The sequence below is a fragment of the Molossus molossus genome, unplaced genomic scaffold (genome assembly GCF_014108415.1).
Source record: "Molossus molossus isolate mMolMol1 unplaced genomic scaffold, mMolMol1.p scaffold_m16_p_12, whole genome shotgun sequence".
NCBI lineage: Eukaryota > Metazoa > Chordata > Mammalia > Chiroptera > Molossidae > Molossus > Molossus molossus.
The window spans coordinates 62,074,760-62,097,466 of NW_023425347.1; the positions used below are offsets into that span (position 1 = coordinate 62,074,760).

Sequence of the window (22,707 nt, forward strand, 5' to 3'; positions counted from 1 at the left end):
GATCATAAATTCCTAACTGGTCAAGGTGGGTAGTCACGCCCCAGGCATATAACTTCTTTAGTTAAAGGCTTATCTTTGCCTTAAGCAAGCCCTATCCATTGTTTCTGTGCATCTAGGTCAACATACCTTTGAAATACCCCTTACAGATCCCTCCTTCTAAAGCATGACCACCCTTAAGACAGCACATAATCTTTACTGTAGTCCAATTCCTACCTTGCCTTCTCCCACCTTCATGTAATCCTCCTTACTTAACCTAATCGTCGTGACCCTCCTTAATTTCAAATGCATGAAAGAAACTTCAAACTGGTTCTCTCAGAAGCGTTTCTTTCAGTCTGTTGAGATCTTGCTTCTGGGAATATGCTCTGACTCCATTTTTTATAAAAATTCTCTACAGGTTTGGACCTTCTTATGTTGACAAGTCTAAAACTTAATTCTCCTTTGTCATGTAATGTAACACACTCAAGGTTCTGGGGATTAGGACATCTTGGGGGCCACTGTTTGCCTACCACAGCTATTCTGCTAGTCTTGTAATGAAGCATAAAGGGTGTACCAACAGGTTTATCAAGTTGTTCCCCATTAACACTGGCATCAAAAAGTGTTCAGTAACAAAGTTTAGGCTAAATATAATTTCTGATTATAATGGACTACAAGCAAACAAAGCCTCAAAGGCATTAATACTGCTTTCTTTTAGAGTATACTTCTATAAACAGGCTTTCTCTGCAATGATATTATTCGAAGCAAAATAAAAATATAGTACTGGACCTCCTTCTGCTAGTTCTACTATTTAACTAACAGTGATTGGGTTCTGCAAAACACTTATTTGTCACACTAGACTACAGATACTATGGACTTCATTCACTTCACTGTTTCAGTTGTACCTAAATTGTAAATTTATTTTGGTTTCATAATTATGTCAAAGCTATAAGCACATGGAGATTATATTTAATTCTTTGTTTCTTTTTTTAAAGCTCTTTAAAAAATATATTTATTGATATTTAGAGAAGGAAAGGAGGGGTTGGGGGAGAGGTAGACAGAAACATTGATGTGACAATGTAAGAGAGAAACATCAATTGGTTGCCTCCTGCACGCGCCCCCACTGGGGATGGAACCCGCAACCTGGGTATGTGCCCTGACTAGGACTCGAACCTGCCACCTTTTGATGTACAGAATGGCACTCCAACCAACTGAGCCACACAGGCCAGGGCAAGACATTTTGTGGTATTCATAAAAAAGAAAAAACAGAGATGGAGGAGCAACCTATAAATGAAAAGAAATATAAGAAGCATAGAACCAAGGATTCAATATTTTAACTTTGGAAATTTGATTTTGGTTCCATTTGGATCCACTGACCCCTTCTGGTACAAAGAGTTGATACTGAATTGATGGAAGAAATAACACTTGTCTTCGCCTTACATCACTACAACCTGAAAATATTTCCGAAGTGCAGGGGCAGGTAGCTTTTCCCACCCCAGAGGGCTTTTACTAACAAGGCAGTGGCACTTCATACTTGCTAGGGCACCTCCTGTGAACCTATCTCCATGTCCAGGCCTTCAGGTCCTCAACAAAGAATCTACAGCAATGCACTCTGAAGACCAGCAAGCTAGATCTGGGAGGGCTGTAGCACCCTCTAAATATGTAGTGCTTAGGGGAGCAGGCTCCTCTGTGCTGAACAGGTCAGTGACTAATGACTGGGATATAATCTGTGCACTCAAAATTGAGGTGCTGTGGATGAGAAGAAATCTACTGCCAAGCCCCAAAGACATTGCTCCCATCAGAGACAAAACATTCCTCCTGAACAACACATCTTCAACTTCTTATAGGAAATTTTGCTCCATTATAATCATATGGGCCATGTAGTACACGTGTTTCGTCGTTGGCCAAAACATCACCATGCTATGCAGGACTATATATTAAAAATAATTAGGTAAAACTAGGAATCCACACATTTATTTTTCCTTTAAAAGAGATTTATATAAGTCAGTTTTGTGAAGACTGGAGTACTGGAATAGATATTAACAGCATGGAGTTTGGAATCAGATATGCACTCAATTACCAGCTCTGCAACTTACTAGCTATCTGATTATGGACAAGTTGCCAACACTCTCTACATATCCTTATAGGCAATATCCTTACCTATAAAATGAAGATACTAATACCTACATAGACTTACCATGAGGATAAAGTAAAATTACATATATAAAATGCTCAATATAATTCCTAGCCATTATCAGGTACTCAATAAGAGTAATACTATTTTATAAAACTCTATCCAAGCTTTAAGATAAAAAACAAAGACAATTTTCAGTCTTTAGCATATCACATTTTCTTAGTACACACTAAACTACAACTTCAAATGATTTAAAGGAACACTTGTATATCGAATGTCTAAATTTTTTATGGGTCTAGTTAACTTTAAATTATGTATCTTTCAATTTAATTAATTAGCTTATGTATTCATCTCTAATATTTAATTATCTTTTAAGTTTGTAACTTGTCTTATCCCCCCAAAATACATTTGCCTTCCTAAGAGCTTTACTGTCAGTAATTAAAGTAATATTGGTGTTTCGCAAATAATATACTATGGTGGATAATCTTCACCAGTTACTTTCTACCAGCAGTTACTTTTAAAGAGAAAATACTCTGATTCGTTCATGAAAATTGACTAGAAAAAAAATAACAAAATGAATCTAGGACTATCAAACTCCTAAAAGAACTTTAAAGTGAGTCAACTTCCAAGGCTGCATTCATTACTTGAAAACAGTACCAATTCTGAAACAGTAACTTTCGATTTAAACCAAAAATATGCAAATGAAGAATTGATGGAGGTTAAATACATTAATACTTGCTCAATATAAATATGAAAAGTATGTTTATAAAAGGTTAATTAAAAATAAACAACTATTTATAAATTCATAAATAGTATCTCAAGACAGTTTCTCTTTTGTTTTACTGGGTACAAACATACTTACAGTTTGATAATATGAGGATGACGAAAGAGTTTTAGATTTTGAATTTCCCGCTTTATTTTTCCAACAACATCTAAACTGCGAATCTTCTGTCTATTTAAGATTTTAACTGCCACTTTATGGCCTGTCAACTGATGTTCTCCAACTAAAAAAAAAAAAAGAAAGAAAGAAAAAACTGTTGTCATAGCAACATAATCACTTATTCATACTTCCTTCCACGGCAGCCCCAAGTTCCTTAACTCATATATACCACTTTTATATCGTTTCTTGCATAGAAATAAGTTATCTCTTTTCACTTCCATCTCTTCTACTAGAGGATGCACTCCTTGAGGACAGAAACTGTATCCTTTTTTAAAGATAGGAGAAGGGAGAGAGAGAGAGAGAAAGAGAAACATCAATGTGAGAGCAGAACTTTGATCGGCTGCCTCCTGCATGTCCCCTACTGGGAATGGAACCAGCCAACTTTTGGTGCACAGAACAATACCCAACCAACTGAGCCACACTGGTCGGCTGAGCCAGTGGGAAACTGTATCGGAGTCACCTCTGTATCCTTAGCACCTAGCACAGCGCTGTTCACTAAATATTTGTGGAAAGGATTACTGAATTCTCTCTTCCTACACAAAAATACAGTCACATTTGGAAGACCTTGGATAGACTAGAATTCACTATGTCTTATGAATCTCTTTATTTCTACTCTTCTGGTTAATGCCACTGTATTATAGAAGAATATATGATTTCCCTGGCCAGTTTGGCTCAGCGGTTAGAGCATCGGCCTATGGTCCAGAAAGACCCGGGTTCGGTTCCCGCTAAGGGCACGTACCTCGGTTGCAGTTTGTCCCCGGCTCTGGTTGGTCGTGCGGGTGGCAGCCACTCGGTGTGTCCCTTTCACATCAATGTTTCTCTCTCTCTCTCTCTCTCTCTGTCTTCCTCTCTCTCCCTCCCACTCTATCTGAACAAAAAAATGGAAAAATGTCCTTGGGTGAGGATAAAAAAAAAAAAAAGGAAGAATATATGATTGCTGTAAAATTAAAAACTCATACTAGTTTCATTACTATTTCCTCAGAAAATTCATGAGTAGCCCTTTTGTTGGTATTTTCCATAAAATCTTCCCCTATTGGAAGAAATCCAACATATTTTTCCCTCTTTGATGGAATCTCTACTTCTTTCAAACCCTCATAGTATGTTGATGAAGCTTATGTGTCATTTATCATGTCTAGGCTATTAAAAATATCTGTGTTTTTAACAAATCATAGTACATAAGCTATCAGTTCATACCTTCCTTGAATGAGACAGTCAGTATTCATCTGAATCTCCCAGGAAGTACACAGCACAGTGTTTTGTACATACCTATTGCTAAATATGTTGCATTAAATGAAACAATACTCTTTCATAGAACACATTCATAGTACCGGTACTGCTAGTGATATACTTAAATACTGCTTAGATTTTTTCTTAATCCCTCGTTTGGGGAACAAATGTTTCAACCTCCCTCTCCTATTTCCTTCAATTACTATTCCAAGCGCTCACCATGCTCTTCACAACTCCTATTCAACCTCTGAGCCCTTTCCCCCCTTTCATTTCTTTGGAGAAAACATGTAGTGATGAGGAGCGATTCCCTCCATCTCAAAGGCGTATACATAGGCACATCTGCTGTCCTCTAGCCTCGGAGATGTTTGGCCCTCCTCCTGGTCCAGGCCAGTCTGATCAACTTGTGCGTGTGAATCCATCTTTTCTACACTCTCCTTATATTCAACCTTTTTCTTCTCTAATAGTTCCTTCTCGGCCTATCAATATCCTATCCTTCCCCCAAATCTCCCATTTACCTTGTACCTTCCTATGGTTTCCAAGATCTGTCTCATCAAAATTTCTGAAAACAGCAGTCTACAGGTATTGTCTTCTTCCGCCCTTATCACATCCCTAACTTCACTATCTGGCTTCGGCCTCCACTCTTCTACCAAAACCACAGGGTCACAAACAACTCATTAATTCTCAAGCCATTTATACTTCTTTATACAGATGGCTGTACAGTTGGCCCATGAACAACATGTGTTTGAGCCTTGCGGATCCACTTATACACAGTTTATTTTTTATCCTCCCAATAAATACTGTAAATAAATGTACTTTCTCTTCCTTATGATTTTCTTAGTAACATTTTTTCACTAGCTTACTTTATCTTACAGTAAGAATATATTATGCATATAATATACAAAATGTGTTAAAAATACTATTTATGTTATTGGTAAGGCTTCCAGTCAACAGCAGTTAAGTCAGGGGGGAGTCAAACGTTATATGTGGATTTTCTACTGCACAGGGGTTCAGCGCCCCTAATCCCTACATTGTTCAAGGGTCACCTGTAATTTCTGTTACACTGATCACTCTCTCTTTTTGGTGGTACTGTTCTCCCCTTATTCACCTCCTAACTCTCAGGGGTCTCTGTCACGACCTCTGCATTGTTCGTTACAAGTTAGTGTCCCCAGGTTTCTGACCTAGGCAAAGGTAGATCCTTAAAAGTTATCTCATTCATCTCTCATAGTTTTAATTACTACTCATACACCAACGACTCCGCTCCCTTCTTCAAATTCAGATATTTCAAGATCTGCATCCCACAAATGCTTCAAATTCCATTTGTTCAGAACTAAACTCAGCATTATGCTCCCCTTCCTCCACCAAACCTATGTCCTTCATTTCACTTGGCCACACACAGCCTATATGCCAGAAACCAAGGAGTCAGGTGACAGTATCTCCTACATATTTATTAGAGTCAAGTTTCAAATCATTTTGACAAATATGTAAATCACAATGACATACATGATGATATTTATTGTTTATTATGTACTAAACATTATTCCAAGTGCTAAATGCCCTGCTCAGTCAACCCCACAACTCTGTGATATGCTATTCTCCTCCATTGCACAGATGAGAAACCCAAGACACAGAAGTTAAACAAATAACTCATCCGAGGTGACATAGTAAGCGGTAGAAAACATTTGATCTCAGACTGTCTGGCTTCAGTTCAGAGGCAGCATGCTTTATCACAACAAAATAGCGCCCCCATCAGAGCAGTCCCAGTATGGGAAGGGCTAGCCTAGGAAGAACCAAGTTTCTTGTCACACTGGAGATTACTTTGACCTATACGATGTTTCAAGCAACAATTTACTGTCTCAAAGTCATTAATGAATATTGAAAGTTACTTTACTTGCATATAAGACAAACGAATTGGGAAAAATCAAGTTCAAGCAAACCTAACTTACTAACATTACAAAATGTGCGTCCCAGCCTCCAGAAACTCATTGTTGATTTCAGAAAAATCATTGTTGATTTCTACTCAATTGAGATAACCTAAATGGTTTGTTGATGCCTGGGTTGTTTATTACTAACCTTTGGGAATTTTATAATACCCAAACATTTGCCTGGGTGGCCTAACATGTATGTCTCTCTCCTCAGATCCCTGAAAGCATCAATAAAAGTAACCAATGCTACAATCTCCTCATCGATGCAAACTGGAAGAAGAGTTTAATTCTTCCATTCCCATTTGATCATTAAAATTACTGTCTACTGAGAATATATGTGGTCTTTCAGATCAAAGAAGGCCAAGGACTCTAAAAGCCAAATATATAGGTGGATTTTTTTTAAGGCCATATACTTAAACAGAAAAACAAGGAAATCAAAAGTGAATGATTTCACTCAGAAAATAATATAATGATAAAGTATTATTTTGTCAACAAATTTGATAAAAGTGCAGGATACAGTCAATATACAAAAATCAACTGCATTTCTACATGCTGACAACAACCTAGCAGAAGGAGAAATTAAAAAATAATCCCATTTACAACTACATCAAAAATAAAGTACATAGGAATAAATTTAACTAAGGAGATGAAAGATCTATACACTGAAAGCTATAAAACATCGGTAAAAGAAATTGAAGATGACAAATAAACAGAAAGATATTCCATGTCTATGGATCAAAAGAAATAATACGGTGAAAATGTCCATACTACCCAAAGCAACCTACAGATTTAATGCAATCCCTAGAAAAACTCCAACGGCACTTTTCACAGAAATAGAAAAAACAATCCTGAAATTTGTATGGGACCAAAAAAGACCCTGAATAGCCAAAGCAATCTTGAGAAAGAAGAACAAAGCTGGAGGCATCATACTTCCAGATTTCAAACAATATTACAAAGCTATAGTAATCAAACAATATGATACTGACATAAAAACAGTCACCTAGATCAGTGGAATAGAGAGCCCAGAAATAAACCCATGCATATATATTATTTAATTTATGATGAAAGAGTAAAAAATATACAATGGGGAAAAGATAGTCTCTTCAATAAATGGTGCTGCAAAAACTGGACAGCTCCATAAAGAATGAAACTAAACCCTCATCTAACATGTTACACAAAAACAACTCATAATGGTTTAAAAACTTAAATGTAAGACAGGAAACCATAAAAATTCTAGAAGAAAACAAGATGGGTAAGCTCCTTGACATTGGTCTTGGCAAGAATTTTTTTTTTTTGACAACAAAAGCAAAAATAAACAAGTGGGACTAAATCAAACTAAAGAACCACACAGTAAATGAAACCATTAACACAATAAAAAGGCAACCTACCTACTGAATTGGAAAAAGTATCTGCAAATCACATAGCTGATAAGGGGCTACAAATTCACATAACTCAATAGCAAAAATTACAATTTCAATTTAAAAAATGGGCAAAGGAACTGAACAGCATTTTTTCCTTAGGTGACATACAAATGGTCAACATGTACATGGAAAGGTGCTCAACTCTGAATAAATCATTAAGGAAATGCAAATTCAGTATCATCAAAAAGACAAGAAGTGTTAGACAGGATGTAGAGAAAAGGAAACCCTCATACACTGTTGATGAGAATGTAAATTGGCACAGTCACTATGGAAAACAGTATGGGAATTCCTCAAAAAACTAAAAACAGATGTAACATATAATCAGCAATCCCACTTCTGGGTAGCTATTGAAAGGAAATGAGAACAGGATATCAGAAAAAATAGCTGCACTCCCGTATCTATTGCAACATTACTCACAATAGCCAAGAAATGGAAACTATCTATGTATCCATCAACAAATGAATGAATGAAGATGTGGTATACACATATACAATGGACTTATTATTTAGTCATAAGAAAGAAGGAAATCCTATTTGCAACAATATGGATGGACCTTGAGGTCATTATACTAAGTGAAATAAGCCGGACAGAGAAAGACAAATATTGTATGTTATCACTTATACGTGGAATCTTAAAAAAAAAAAAAAGGTCAAACTCATAGAAACAGTCAAAAAGTGGTTGCCAGGGGCTCTGGGGTAGGGAAAATAGAAATTGGTAAAAAGGCATACACTTTCCTTTGTTAAGATAAGTAAGATCTGTGAATCTAATGTCAAACATGGTGACTATAGTTGATAACAACTATATTATATAATTAAACTTTGATAAGAGGGGGAAACTAAAATATTCTCACAGAAAAATTTATAAATATATAAATATGTGAGGTAATGGACATGTTAATTAGTTGGAAGAATCCTTTCACAATATATACATATATCAAATAATCATGATGTACACTTTAAACATCTTATAATTTTATCAATTATACTTCAATAAAGCTAAATTTTAATTAAATTATAAAATTCTAAAGGCATTACTTTGTCTATGGTATCTGAGAAAATAATTTATCTTTATATCTCCAGAAAATTTTCCACATGAAACAATGGAAAAGAAATGATATTATCCCCTGAAATAGTTAAGCACACTGATAAGCTAAAGGGGTGTCTGATGTCAGGAATCAAATGGATTAAGAATACCACCTCATTTTGCTAAACTACACTAGCCTCTATTCTTTAATAACTTGTTAAATGAGTGAGTACATACTTATAGTTAAATCCAAGTAGTTGTCTCACAATCACATTCTACCTGACATCCAATAAATATTCCTAAGATTTTTATAATATAAACAGATTTAAAACTAAGAATTTCTCCTGTGTGTATTATAGCTGTGAACTTTTCTAGGCTTCCATTTATCAGAGCTTTATTCCCATTAATTTATTCAATCTAAAACCATTTTACTGAGTACCTTCAACATGCCAGGACTGTGTAGATCAAAGCCATGAGCAGAGAGGTTTACTTGGCCTCTATTTGGTTGGGGGAAAACATCAGCAATAAAGAAGCTGAAATAAGTTTTGTATGGTATGATATCTGTCCGAAGACTGTTAGGGATACCTTCTTTGTAAAGGGAGAACATAGATGAGAACGAACATTAAAAAACACTAAGGATGGACAAATTTGCCATAAGTTATCTGCATGTAAGTTAGTCTTCAGATCAATACCTGTTCTGACGGGAGCACAAGGCTCACTCGCCCATGGGAGAACTGTTTAACGAATGCCCACAGTAAGCGCTGTACTAGGCACTTGGGCTTAAGTGGTGAACAAAGCAGTTCGTCACGCTGCCGGCTGTCCCAGTATCTATTCCACCCTTCTTTCCAGACACGAGACTCCCCAATTACCCCTGAGCACACGCTACTGAAACCCAGCAGTGTGTACCATCCAACATTTAAACAGCAGAAGCTCACCGTTTGTCAGGATTACGATAAAATGCATTCCTGCATTAAGTAACAGATTGGACTAGCTAAGCCTAATTCCCCTTCCGACTCTTAAGATTTTCCCCCAGGATCGTTCCACACTGGTGGGCATGTGTCTTTTAAGCCCTCTAGCCTCGAGATGATTTTAGTTGCCATCTTCTGGATGCTTTCCAGCTCTGACACATTTTTCTTCATGCAGAGAAGCAGGACTTCATGTAGCTGAATTACGTAGTTGTACACACATGACTGTTTTGCACAAAGATAAGACTATAATTTTTCAAATTTCCAATATCATTCCCAATGAAGTTTAGCATTTTTTTTTTTTTTTACCACAAGTACAGACCCTATATTTTTACGAAGTATAATTTGGAGCACTTCTCTACCTATACATTCTATTCCTTATTAATTCATACAAAAGATCTCCTCCTTCAATTTTAACATGTCATATAATTTAAATTATTCTTACATCTAATAAAGTAAAGAAAAGAAACAGTTAAAAAATAAAGTATTGATTATTTTAGGACTGAATTATAATAGGTTTATCTTTTAGGCTCAAAGAGTTGTCAAAATATCCTTCTGATATAAAGGTTACAGACATACTATATAATAATTTGAACTATGTTGGGAAAGAGAAAGCTTCAGTTCACACTCACACAAAATCTGTTTGCTTCCCTATGCTCTACAGGACTAGTAATTACACATGTATTTCCTATGCCTATACAAAAGTCCTTGACCTACGTACAATATTTCTTTTTTTTTGACAATTGTTTAGTTTTTATTTCATATTCATAAACTTAACTCTGAAATCCAGCTAGACTTGGAAAGAGTAAAGAAAATATGGAACTCAACGAACTGTGGCAAGAGTGTGAATATTACAGACATTCCAAGCAGATGGGGGTGAAGGGGTGGCTCTCCTGAGCTACAGAAGGAATGGTCTGGTAGTTAAGATCAAACACAAGTCAAATTTATGAGAGTTGTCCACAGTCAGCAATGGTGACCTTTTTGCTGGTCTTGCCATTCCTGGACCCAAAGCTCTCCATGGTTGTCACAACATCCATGCCGTCTTTCACCTGGCCGAGGACCACGTGCTTGCCATCCCACCACTCCGTCTTGGCAGTGCAGATGAACAACTGGGAACCGGAATAATTCTGTGAAAGGAGGAACCTTTATAACCAAATCCTTTTTCCCCAGTGCTCAGAACACGAAAGTTTCCTGCCGTCTTTGGAACTTTGTCCACAAACAGCTGGAAGGTGACGCGGCCCGAGGGATCGCCATCGACAGCGATGTCGAAATACACGATGGGGCTCATCACGGCAAGGCTTGAGCGGTTCCGGTACGACGGTGTCTGCAAGGCCCAATATTTCTTTATAAGCAAATTGTTTCACAGTTGAAAAGTTACCTCATTGGACTATAGTATTCACAGAGCTATGCTACCAGGAAATTATTAGCCTATATAAGTAAATCAAGTCTATCACCACATTACCAAACATAGCTCGAAGAAGTTTCTTAACATTTGCAGGGTAGATTTGGAATGGTATGACTTAAAATTTAGTCTACAAAAATGTATACTAAATTTCTCTGGAGGCTCTCCAACTGAAAACAGACCACAAAGAGAGGGGCATCATCCTTCGGCGGTTACAATTTTATTCTGTAATGCAGATCTTCTCAGACACATGCATCAACTTCATAACAAGCTCCAGGGTCATTTGCAGTGGAGGTTATTTAAGGATAGTCAACGATTCTTTCCTACAGATGCAGGAAGGACAACCAGCAGGTGTATGTCTGTGTGTACGCACACATGCTAAATAGTTTACATACATTTTCATTCTAACCCACAACAACCCTGAGAGGAAACTTTATGGATGAGGAAACTGAGGCTTACAGAAATTAAAAATGACTAGTAAAGAATAAAATGAGTATCTAAATCCAAGTCTGTCTGATTCTAGAGCCTAGTTTCTTGATGATGAAATCATACTGTATCCTACGGTTTTCCCACACAAGATTTAACTTGTAACATCTACAGTAACACTATTATATTAAAATTACTACAGAACCTAAACACCATATGTAATACTAACTTAGGACTGGGGGGAATGGGACTCAGAATTCCACGCGGAGCTGCTAGAGACATAGCTGTTGCAGTTAGAGAGGCATATTTTTTTACTGCCCCAGTTAAATAGTTCCTGTTATGGTTCGAACAATCTTACAGTGAGAGCTTGAAATTGGCCCTCGGTTCAAGGAGTGAAGGGGAAAACAGTAGCGGGTAGAAATGGGAGAAGTGAGCAATGAGCATGGCTACATTTCAGGCCCTGAGGGGAGGCACACTTATCAGTCCTCAGCCAACTCCACAATCTCCTCTTCTGCAGACTCCAAGATTAGAATCACTTCTCTTTCCACTGGCAATTGCTTCTGAGCAGCGCCCATACATTATAAAATACTTTTAAGAGCAAAAACAGATTAGTTTTCTGTACACCCTCCAGTTACAGATAAGGCAAGATGATTAAAACAAAAAGCAAAGATTCAGGAATTTTTTTATGATGCTGTTGCCAGAGGTTCTGGGAAACAGACCTAATTACGGCACCACACAGAATGGAGGCTCGTGGATACTGGGAGGATGGAGCCTATCTTCTACTCACAGTATGTTCTCTAATCAGTTGGAAAGTAGAAATAAGGAGGCACTCGGATTGATGCATGGAAGACTGCAGGCATCACACGGTTTTCAGACTATGCACATGGTATCTAGCAATAGCGATTCAGGCACCGCCTCTCTTCCCAGGACCCCCCCACGCCATTCCCTCGCCTCGAATGTTTACACCTCTACTTGGAATTCGCCTATGAGCCGTGCTTTCTCTCCTCAAGGCTAACACACGCCTAGCTCATTGATGAGCATCCAGTCAACTTAGCGGGATTTTACTCAGCGGAGTAAATGAATGCTGTTAAGCATGTGAACCATTGGTGTCCCCAGTCTCCAATGTTTCACCTGTCTAGGTCTAATTTGTCTTTCAAATTCAGCTCAGGTACCATTTCTTCCAGTCAGCAGTCCCTGTCCCCCCAGTCACCCCAACAACTTGGCTGTATTAAATGACCCTCCAAGAGGCTCCCAGCTTCTCTCCATGCTGGCATTTAACATCCTCTTCTGTAATTACCTGCTTTGTCGCCATTACTGACCGCCTTCTAAAGCCCCCCAGATCCTTCAGGGCAGGCCCTGCTCCTCATTGAGCTGTCTCCTCACCAGGTGGCAGTGTCTGACGCGTCACTGACGTTCAATAGCAATGGATGAAATGCCTGACTGATACTAAGATTTTGGTCTCATACCCTACTGATATTGCTGCTTTAGAATTTGAGAGGGGAAGGCAAACGCAGTGTGCTAACCACTCATATCTGAGGCAGCCAGTATCTGTCAGATAAGAGGCTTTATCTATACATCCCAAGTCCCAAGGAACCCTGTGCAGTTCTAGATTCCACTGAAACTTAACATGCATACTCTAACTTAATAAGTCCATTCCTAAGTATATACACAATAGAAATGTACACATATGAAGTTCTCACGTACTTTGAGGTCTCTCTAAAGTTCTCAATTGTGCTGGTCCATGGACTTATGCTTTAAGTAGCAAAGACATAAGAAATGGAAGGAAAAGTACAGGGTGCTTGCTATAAGAAGGGAACTAGCCAGACCGGACCTCCAAAGGCACAACGAAAGGACATGATAATCCTGGGGCCCAGGAAATAAAGCAATTTAGGGAAAGGTAGCTATGATATTAGGAGGAAGAAAGGTATTTCCAAAAGGCAGGTAATAATGATAACAAAAAAGAGTGCCTACTCCATCTCAGGCACTTTGTACATATGAATATGTGTGTATATGTGTATGCACATTAAGCACTTGATATGCGTTTTCTTATTTATGCCCTACAAGGGTTTTTATGGAGAAAACAGGAAGCTGTATCTTGCTATCTCCAAAACAATTCTCAGAGGAAACATGTTTGCTTTATTCTCATTTCCTAAGAGTCCTGCGGCTACGGGTAAAATGGTAAATAGATTAGAAACAGCACTTGGACTAAAAAGGATACAACAAAATTATTTTCTCAAAATATATCACATATTCAAAATACAACTTGTTGTTTTAGCCAAAAGTTATACTTCAGATAAAAAAGACATTCTTACCAACTTTGAGTTATCATAAACCTTTCATACTAAGGCACTTTCTAAATTATTTTGAATAATTATGTATGAAAGACACATTTTCCCAAACATGTATCAAACCTTAGCTGAGATAAAGCACTTGACAGAATCAGTAAAAATTAAAAATAAAGATATTTATGAAGGACATGGTAATATAATTATTCCTGAAAATTGATTTCACTTACAAATGTATATCATACTAAATAAGCCTTTTAAAGATCACTGTCAAAAAGCAGTACATTGTGAAGCTCATAAGTATAACTCTACAAGACTAATTTAAAAAACCAAAGCTCTAATGTGTTATTTGTGGGTACCTGCTATAGTACTGCACATGACTCAAAATAACTTAAATGGAAATGAATATGGTACTCTAGAGAATTATGACAGATGATTCAAAGAGTAGCCCAGTAATGACAAAAATCTGAAATGCGAAGTAGGGGGAAAAAAACAGTCTAAAATAATATTTATGTGTGATATTTTAAATATGTATGTTTACCTAAAATAGTAATATAAGTGGAGAAAAGACATGTACAAGAATGTTCAAAGCAGCTTAATTCATAATAACCAAAAATAACCACCACCCAAATGCCCATCAATAATGGAATGATATATTCTTAATGTAAGATATACAGCAATGAAAATGAACAAATGATGACATGGATAAATCTCACAAATATAATCTCAAGTCAAAGCCAAACACAAGTCTGATTCTGTTAGTATAAAGTTCAAAAATAAGCGAAACTAATCTCTGATTAGCGGTTATACCTTTAGGTGGGGGTGGAAGATGAAAAGAGCAACTAAAATGAGATACAAGGGGCTTTGGAGGATACTGGTCACTTTTTGTGTCATAGTAGTTACATGGGTACGTTTGGATTGTGAAAATTCATTGAGGACTTACGTAAAAAAATCACTTAGAATGCATGTAACATTTTGTATATGAGTTAGCAAGCAGGGCCTTGTCAGGTGTCAGTCACCCTTACTCATTTATATCAAAAGCCTCACTCAGGAATCAGGAGTCATCTGACGCACACATTCTGACCCCCAGCTTCACCAGTCTGCTGCCAAAATAACCCATGTCTCCTTTCTTCTTCGCCCGTGGTGAAACAAAACTCAGTCTCATCGCTTTTCTCCAAATGTCCTTTTCCTGAAAGTCCTTTAAGTTTTAAATTTCTCTGAACAGGAAGCAAAAGACCTTCTTCCTTTCCATCTGGCACTGATTACATAGCACTACCAGAACTTGAGGAGGTCAATATTATTACACCCAGTTCACAGATGAGAACACTAGGAACTAGAGATCAGTGATTGACAAGATGGTGTATTTGCCTCCAAAGCCCACGCTCAAAACTCACACTACCTGACCTCCAACAACCAGGCTCCCTGATTGTAACAAATCGAGAATGCGACCTTGCACGTTTATCCTTGCCCACCCGGCACTGAGTTGGGAAATTAGGGCCCGGAGGAGAGATGGAACCTAATAGGGATAGGCTAAGGAAGGAAGGACAGTGAATGAGAATAACCATATAAGGAGAACTGCTGTGTTCAGTTAGAACGCAGGCTGGGAGGGCTGTGACGTGCACTCGGGATCAGATACACTGAAGTTATTCATCAAGAGCTACCAAACGTCAAGAAAATAAAACACGGATTGCAACAGTCCCATGATATATGTAACATGAACTCAACTTTTATTGAGAGAACTCATATATCCTTGACCTTTTCTCCTAGTTGTTTTTGCGCTCTGTTGGTCTGTGTACTCATTCGTTCATTCATTCATTTCTCATTCAACAAATATTCTCTGGGTGTTTACTGTGTCCTAGGCACTGCTCCAAATGCTGAAAGTACAAGTATAAAAAGAACTTGATTTATGGTGGAGAATATAAACAATAAACATAATGGTGCTATAAAGGTAAAACTGAAGAAAATTAAGCAGAGTGTGTGTCACAGGGCTGGAGGAGGGGAAATGAGCTTTTTTTTTTCATCCTCACCGGAGGACATTTTTCCATTTTTATTCAGATAGAGTGGTAGGGAGGGAGAGGAAGAGAGACAGAGAGAAACATTAACATGAAAGATACACATCCGGTGGCTGCCTCCCACACGACCCCAACTGCTGGGGACGAACTGCAACTGAGATACGTGCTCTTGGCTGGAACTGAACCTGTGATTCATTGGTCCGTGGGCCAATGCTCTAACCACTGAGCTAAACCGGCCAGGGCAAAACTGAGCTATTTTAAATAAACTGGTAAAGGCCTGAAGATATAATTTTTTTAAATTATTTTTTCTTTATTGATATATTAGACAGGCAGAGGAAAGGAGAGGGAGAGAGAGATGGAAACATCAATGAGGGAGAACATTGACTGGCTGCCTCCTGCATGCCCCACATGGGGATCAGGCCCACAACCTGGGCATGTGCCCTGACCAGGAATCAAACTGGCGACCTCTTAGAGCATGGGTCAAAATTCAACCACTGAGCCACACCAGCCGGGCTGAAGATATGATTTTTTAGTAAAGATTTGCACTACATCTAACTTCTTGAAGAATTGATTATATGTGCTGCATTATGCTTTATTTTTTAAAACCTATATTTATACTGGCTTTAAATAATAACTTAAAAGAATTTCTTTAAAACTAAGTCAATCAATAATTCCATAGGAGCCCTGGGCGGCTCAGTTGGTTGAGCATCAACCCATGCACCAAAAGGTTGCCAGTTCAATTCCTGGTCAGGATACAAGCCTGGGTTATGAGTTTGTTCCCAAGTGGGGGGCATGTGGGAGGCAGCTGATGGATGTTTTTCTCTCACATCAATATTTCTCTCTCTCTCTCTCTCACCCTCTCCTTTCTCTCTAAAAAATGAATGAAAACACATTTTTTAAAATTCCATAGGAGAACCAACTTTTTACATAATCACATAAAATGAATCATTTACATAAAGTCAGAAAAAGTTTTCCAGTATAGAAGTCATTATTTAAAACTGCTAGAGGAAGCAGTAGCTTTGAGGCCACAGATAAAAAGATTTTTTTTACATGTTTACAGATATCCTCACTCCAGACAAACAGTAGAATCTGCCAGAGACACTCCCAGAGCTTCTTCAACATCCCCTTATGTCTTTCCAACTCCGGTCCTTACATGTTATTTTCCTTGTTTATCTTATTCTACATGCTTTGTCTTGTCTTCAAACTCCTTTCTTTCCTGTCTTCAAACATCTCCCTTTCCATTCCCGTTGACTGCCCCTTATTGAATATATTTATTGAATATATTTATTGAATATAATTTTATGTTCCATATAATTTCTCCTTAAAGGAGAATTATGGAATGACTTTAGAGTTCTCTTCAAAACAAAATGAGAACCTCTCTAATCTGTAGGGCCTTTAGGTTTTCATTTTAGTGGTTACCCTAGAGATTACAATGTGCATCCCTGGCTTACTCAAATCTAATATAAGTTAATATTTGTATAATTTCCTAGACATTGCATGGACTTTAGCACACTTTAACTCTATTTTTCCTCTTCCAATTTTTGTTTTATCTCTACATATATTTTAAGTACTTTATTTATTTACTTATTTATTTGAGAGAGAGGAAGGGAGAGAGAAGCATTGATGTGAGAGAGAAACATCGACTGATTGCCTTGCACACGTGCCCGGACCTGGAATCAAACTTGCAAACTGAGTATATACCCTGACTGAGAATCAAACCCGCCACCTATTGGTACACAGTACAGTGCTCCAGCCAACTGAGCCATACCAGCCAGGGCCACATGTATTTTAAATCTCACAAGACTATTATTTTGTATAGTCGGTATCTTTCTGCCTGAAGAAGTCCCTTAGATGTCCCCTTTACTGTGGATCTGCTGGTGACATATTCTCTCAATTTATTTTTACCTGAAAATGTACTTTGCCTTCATTTTTAAAGTATATTTTTGTTGGGTACAAAATTATAGGTTGGCCATTCATTTCTTTCACCTCTCTGAAGATACCATGACATTGTTTCCTCACTTCCACTGTTTTTGTTGAGAAAGTCAGCTTCCTGTTTTTCCTTTGAAAATAATATGCATTTTTCATCCTCTGGCTACCAAAAGGTTTTCTCTTAACATTTCCCCCACCTCTGCTGAGAGAGCTGCAGTCCACTCCAGTGCAGGAAAGCCTCAAGCAAACAGAACTGGTTTTGAGCACAGTTTTCCAATGATGTGCCTAGGAATGGTTTTCTTGTGTTTATTCTGCTTGGGATTCATAGAGCTTCTGAATGTGTGGTGTGATATGTTTAATTAGTTTTAGAAAACGTCCTGGCATTATATCTTCAAGTATTGCTTCTGTCCCATTCAGTATCCCTTCCCCTTCTGAAATTGTGTGGTACCTGCCCTGCATGATCATCAATGTCTTGGATTCAAAATGACATTCACATTCACAGGACACAATGGGTAGTAATCGAACACCAATTTTACTTAGCTTTTTAGAAGGATTTGGGAATGTAAACACAGCATATCAATATGGTGGAATCAAATACATCTATATCAGGAGTCCTCAAAATATCCAGCTGTCACTTCATAATCCTCCCAGTCCAGATGTAACTCACCAATCAATGCTCATTTTCACAATAAATACTAGTGCGAAACTGTATCTAAACCTGGGGTCATCTTTCCATGGTGCGTATGACTTAAGTCTACAATTAATTTTTTCTGTACAGGTTCCAATAATACAATAATACACATGTTAGACTTTTCACTGCATTCCAATGTGTCTCTTATATTTTCTTTCCATCATTTTTGTCTGTCTATGCTTCAGTCTGGATAATTTTGTCTAGCCTATCTTCCAGTTCACTAATCCTCTCTTCAACAGAATCTAATCTACTGTTAAACCATCCACAGTTCTAACTCAATTATTTTATTTTTCAGTTACAGAATTTCCTTTGATTATTTTTTATAGATTCCACTTCTCTGCTAAAATTCTCCATCTTGAACATAGTAATCCAAATTATTTTAAATTCTATGTCTGATAACTTTAATATGTGAGTCACCTATGAGTATTTTTCTACTCTCTTGGCCTATCTACTGGGATGTTTAACATTGTGTGTGAAAAATTGTAGAGGCTCTAGCTGATTTAATTTTCCTCCAGAGAATAAATATGAGGCAGTGGTTAAACTGATTCTAGGAAGAATTTGTCTTCAGGTAATTGGAACCAAAATTCCAACTGTTTATCAGGGACTCTCCTCCTTGATTAAGCTGTAAACTCTGGTTTAAGTCCCCAGGACTTAAACTTTGCTTAGCTTTTCTGACTTTTAGCCACTGCTCTCTGTTTAGACTCTTACATTTACCATTATTACAAATTAGCAAATGACTCAAAAGTCAAATAAAATGTTAGGCTCATTCCAATGTATTTTTCTTCTGGCCGCTATTGACTACTCAAGCCCTGGCTGCCTTCACACAGATTTTTTAAATTTTCTCCAGATTTTCTCATTGTTCTTGACTAAGGTTGTTTTCATACAAGTTACAACCAGTATGAACGTCAACTACACTAGAAAAAATGTATACACAATAATAGAATATTAAGGTTTAAAAGGACTTCAAAGATTATTTATCTATGCCAAATTTCCATTCCATCTTGGAATTTTGTGGTAACAATCTGGAAAAATTACCATCCAGTATCTAAGTAAATGTCAGTGACAGTAATGCCGGTGTGGCTCAGTGGTTGAGCGTCAACCCATGCACCAAGAGGTCGATGGTTCGATTCCTGGTCAGGACACATGCTCCACTTTTGGGCCTGATCCCCAGTGGGGAGCATGCAGGAGGCAGCCAATCAATGTTCTCTCTCATCTGTGTTTCTATCTCTCTCTTCCTCTACATCTCTCTTACTAATATCAATAAAGAAAAAAAATTTTTTAAATATGTCAGTGACAGAATCTAAGTAATTTGTTTTAACACAAATTGTACCACTTCTAGACAATCTCCTTGATAGAAAGATCTTTGTTTTTCTGGATTATAATCTGCCTCCTTAAAACATTCACCCCAATATCCACAGTTCTAGTCTTCAATGCATTATTGAATATGGGAATTCCTTTTTCCAGATGATGGTACTTAGCTACTTAAAAGTCACACTTAAGCCTTGGCCAGTTTGACTCAGTGGTTGGAGTGTCAGCCTGCGGTCCAGAGAGACCCGGGTTCAGTTCCCGCTAGGGGCGCATACTTCAGTTGCAGTTTGTCCCTGGCCCTGGTTGGGTTGTGCGGGTGGCGACCACTCGATTTGTCCCTTTCACATCGATGTTTCTCTCGCTCTCTTTCTCTCCCCCTCCCCCTCCCACTCTACCTGAACAAAAAAATGGAAAAAAGTCCTCGAGGATTAAAAAAAAAGTCACACTTAAAATATATCTTCTCATAGTGTGAAAAAAATATGTATATCATGTTTCCTTTACCATATCTCATATGACAAACATTTTTAGGCTACCTTAATAAATGGTAATTCTCTGAATGAAATATAATTGGGTTTTTCCAAATTGTAGTGTTAAGAACTGAACCCAATATTGAAAGTTTAGTTTAATGCAAAGTACAACAGAACTATACTACCTCTGTAACTACCAGCTAATATGACCTCTATACAGCTCATTTCCATCCAGCAAATGAGAAATTTCTACACTTAAGCATTCATAATACATACTTTGTAAGTTTGTGGCCATCTAAAACTTCAACATCTTAGGAACTACTATCAGCTGTTCTACTCTTTCATGCACCCATTTTTGGTTTTGTTTTTAAACTAAGTGCTAGATTTGATCCTTGTCCCTATTAAATTTCATCTTCTTGGTTTTCATCTAGCAATATAACAGTCAATATAAATGTAAATTCTGATTCTTTGATTTGTTTATTAACTATCTCATGTAGCTTTGTGCCATCCCAAATAGGAACTCTTACTATACTTTTTAAATACAGTCAGTGACTGAGATTTTCCTTCAGGATGACACCTAACTTCTTTGGGAACAATTGTTCAGCAGCAATAACCATTCAAAGCACATTTCTTCATCTTTATCACACAGCGATTATAATATAGGAAATCTAATTTCTTGCTGAAATCAATTGTTATACTATCTAACCGTGAATTAGTAGAGCAGTACGGGGGCCTGGTGTACACCTGAGTAAAAGGTGGATTCATCATATCATATTTGATTTAGAATTTAAATGCCAGGCAAGAATCATTTAAGTACATTCTGTGAGGATTGGTTCCCACTGTTTTAAATTAGGAAACCATCTTCTGTAGTGTCACTGCACATTTTTAACACTTGTGGAAATGTATGCTGAAAATCCAATATGACTAAACACGGTAAATGCTTAATATATATTCCATTATTTTATTAACTGAATCTGGGAGAACTGAAGTCAATTACAGAATAATATAGTACCAAGTTAAACTCAAACATTTAGAACAAAAACAAAATAAACTAATACTTATGGTATTTATCAAGTAAAGAATTTAGGAAAATTGTATGGTGTATTTAAAATATTTTATTGCATTTTTTCTATTATGATAGCTAAATAACTACCTTATAATTAATTTAGAAATGCAGAGATGTTAAATGAGAACACATTGTTCATGACGTTTCTAATAGTATGGAGAAAAAAGGATTATGAAAAAAAAAGTATTTCAATAAACTGATACATTGGTATCCAGAACACGTTAACTTATAGCAAGATCTGATCATTATCTTTAACCAAGTAAAAGGTTATTTTAAAAATCTAAGGGCAAATAAATAATTATTAGCACTTTAAAAACAAAAGCATCACCAAAAGAAATACAGTAACATGTATCAGAGGCAAACACTGTTAAACATAAGACATCTCTTAAGCAAAAATACTGTTCCCCTGAATGGGTGAAGAAGGTTTCTATTATTAGCAGAGATAAGAGCTGCCTGAAATTCTTTCCTTAATAACACCATACTAAAAATAAAATGGTTCACAACATTTCAAAATAAACACACTGCTTTGTATATGCATTTCAATCACTTAAATAATAGGTAAAAATCTATTCCACCAGATTCAAGGTGCTTTCTCTTCTATTTGCATCTAATAAAAATACTGGGGAGATTTGCTCTCATTTTTATAACACATTCAATATTTTTGAGGCCTTGTAACACCCACTTACTTATTGGCTCTGAAATGATTTGAGATTAGATATTCTGCTAAATAAAGTTAAATTATTTGCTTGCCTTTGAAAGATTAACTACTTTCTCCACAAAGTATTTTTCTATCCAGAAAACCACACGAATCTCAGAAAAATAAATGGGGCAGCACTACCACCACAGAGCCGTAGGACCAAATGCTTCCAGGAACGTAACATGGCTCACAAGACAGGCGAATCTTCTTGCTGTGTGTAAAGCAAAACTAGCTAGATGAGCAGTGCTGTGTCAGCAAGGGAGAGGGAGAAAGTCCAAGGAAGTGAGGCAATTACCTCAGTATATGATTAAACTACAAAAATCCTTTCTAATTTACACAGATATGTTAGGACAAAGTTTGCAGGAAGGCATTTTTAGTTCAGTCTGTATTTTCTGTATTTTTCAAAAGCGAACTTAATGATGTTGGTTTTACTTTTAAAATGACACATGCATGAAAACGACCAGCTGCTGCCCACACCCGCCTCCCTTTCCCAAGCTTTGCCTCCTTTCGTGCAGAGTTCTATGATAGGTACCACGGGATCTGGGGGGTGTGTGTCACAGTGTTCGTATATATGCATCTCAAGTGGTGTACACGGGAGGGTGACGAGTGAGCAGCACCTAGAGAATTAGAGTTTTCGGTACACATTTGAATTAAATATGAAAGAAGACCTGGGATAAACAAAACAGGAAATCATAACCTCTTCTTCCCCAAATAAAATTCGGTTCTCCGAATCAGATCACAGATTATTCTCAGCATTCAGCCAATAATGAGATTAGGTACACAACAGGTCCTGATACATAAAACTACCTCAAAGTACTT

The 22,707-nt window shown here is 37.2% G+C and overlaps 1 protein-coding gene across 1 annotated transcript in view; it reads right to left on the minus strand.

Moving 5' to 3' along the window:
* The window catches only part of PRKAA2 (protein kinase AMP-activated catalytic subunit alpha 2), a 54,720-nt gene that overhangs the window by 26,247 nt on the left and 5,766 nt on the right, over positions 1–22,707 (minus strand). Inside the window, exon 2 of the mRNA XM_036256070.1 lies at positions 2,970–3,111. Within this exon, the coding sequence (XP_036111963.1) occupies positions 2,970–3,111 (142 nt within the window). The remainder of the gene's footprint in view (positions 1–2,969; positions 3,112–22,707) is intronic.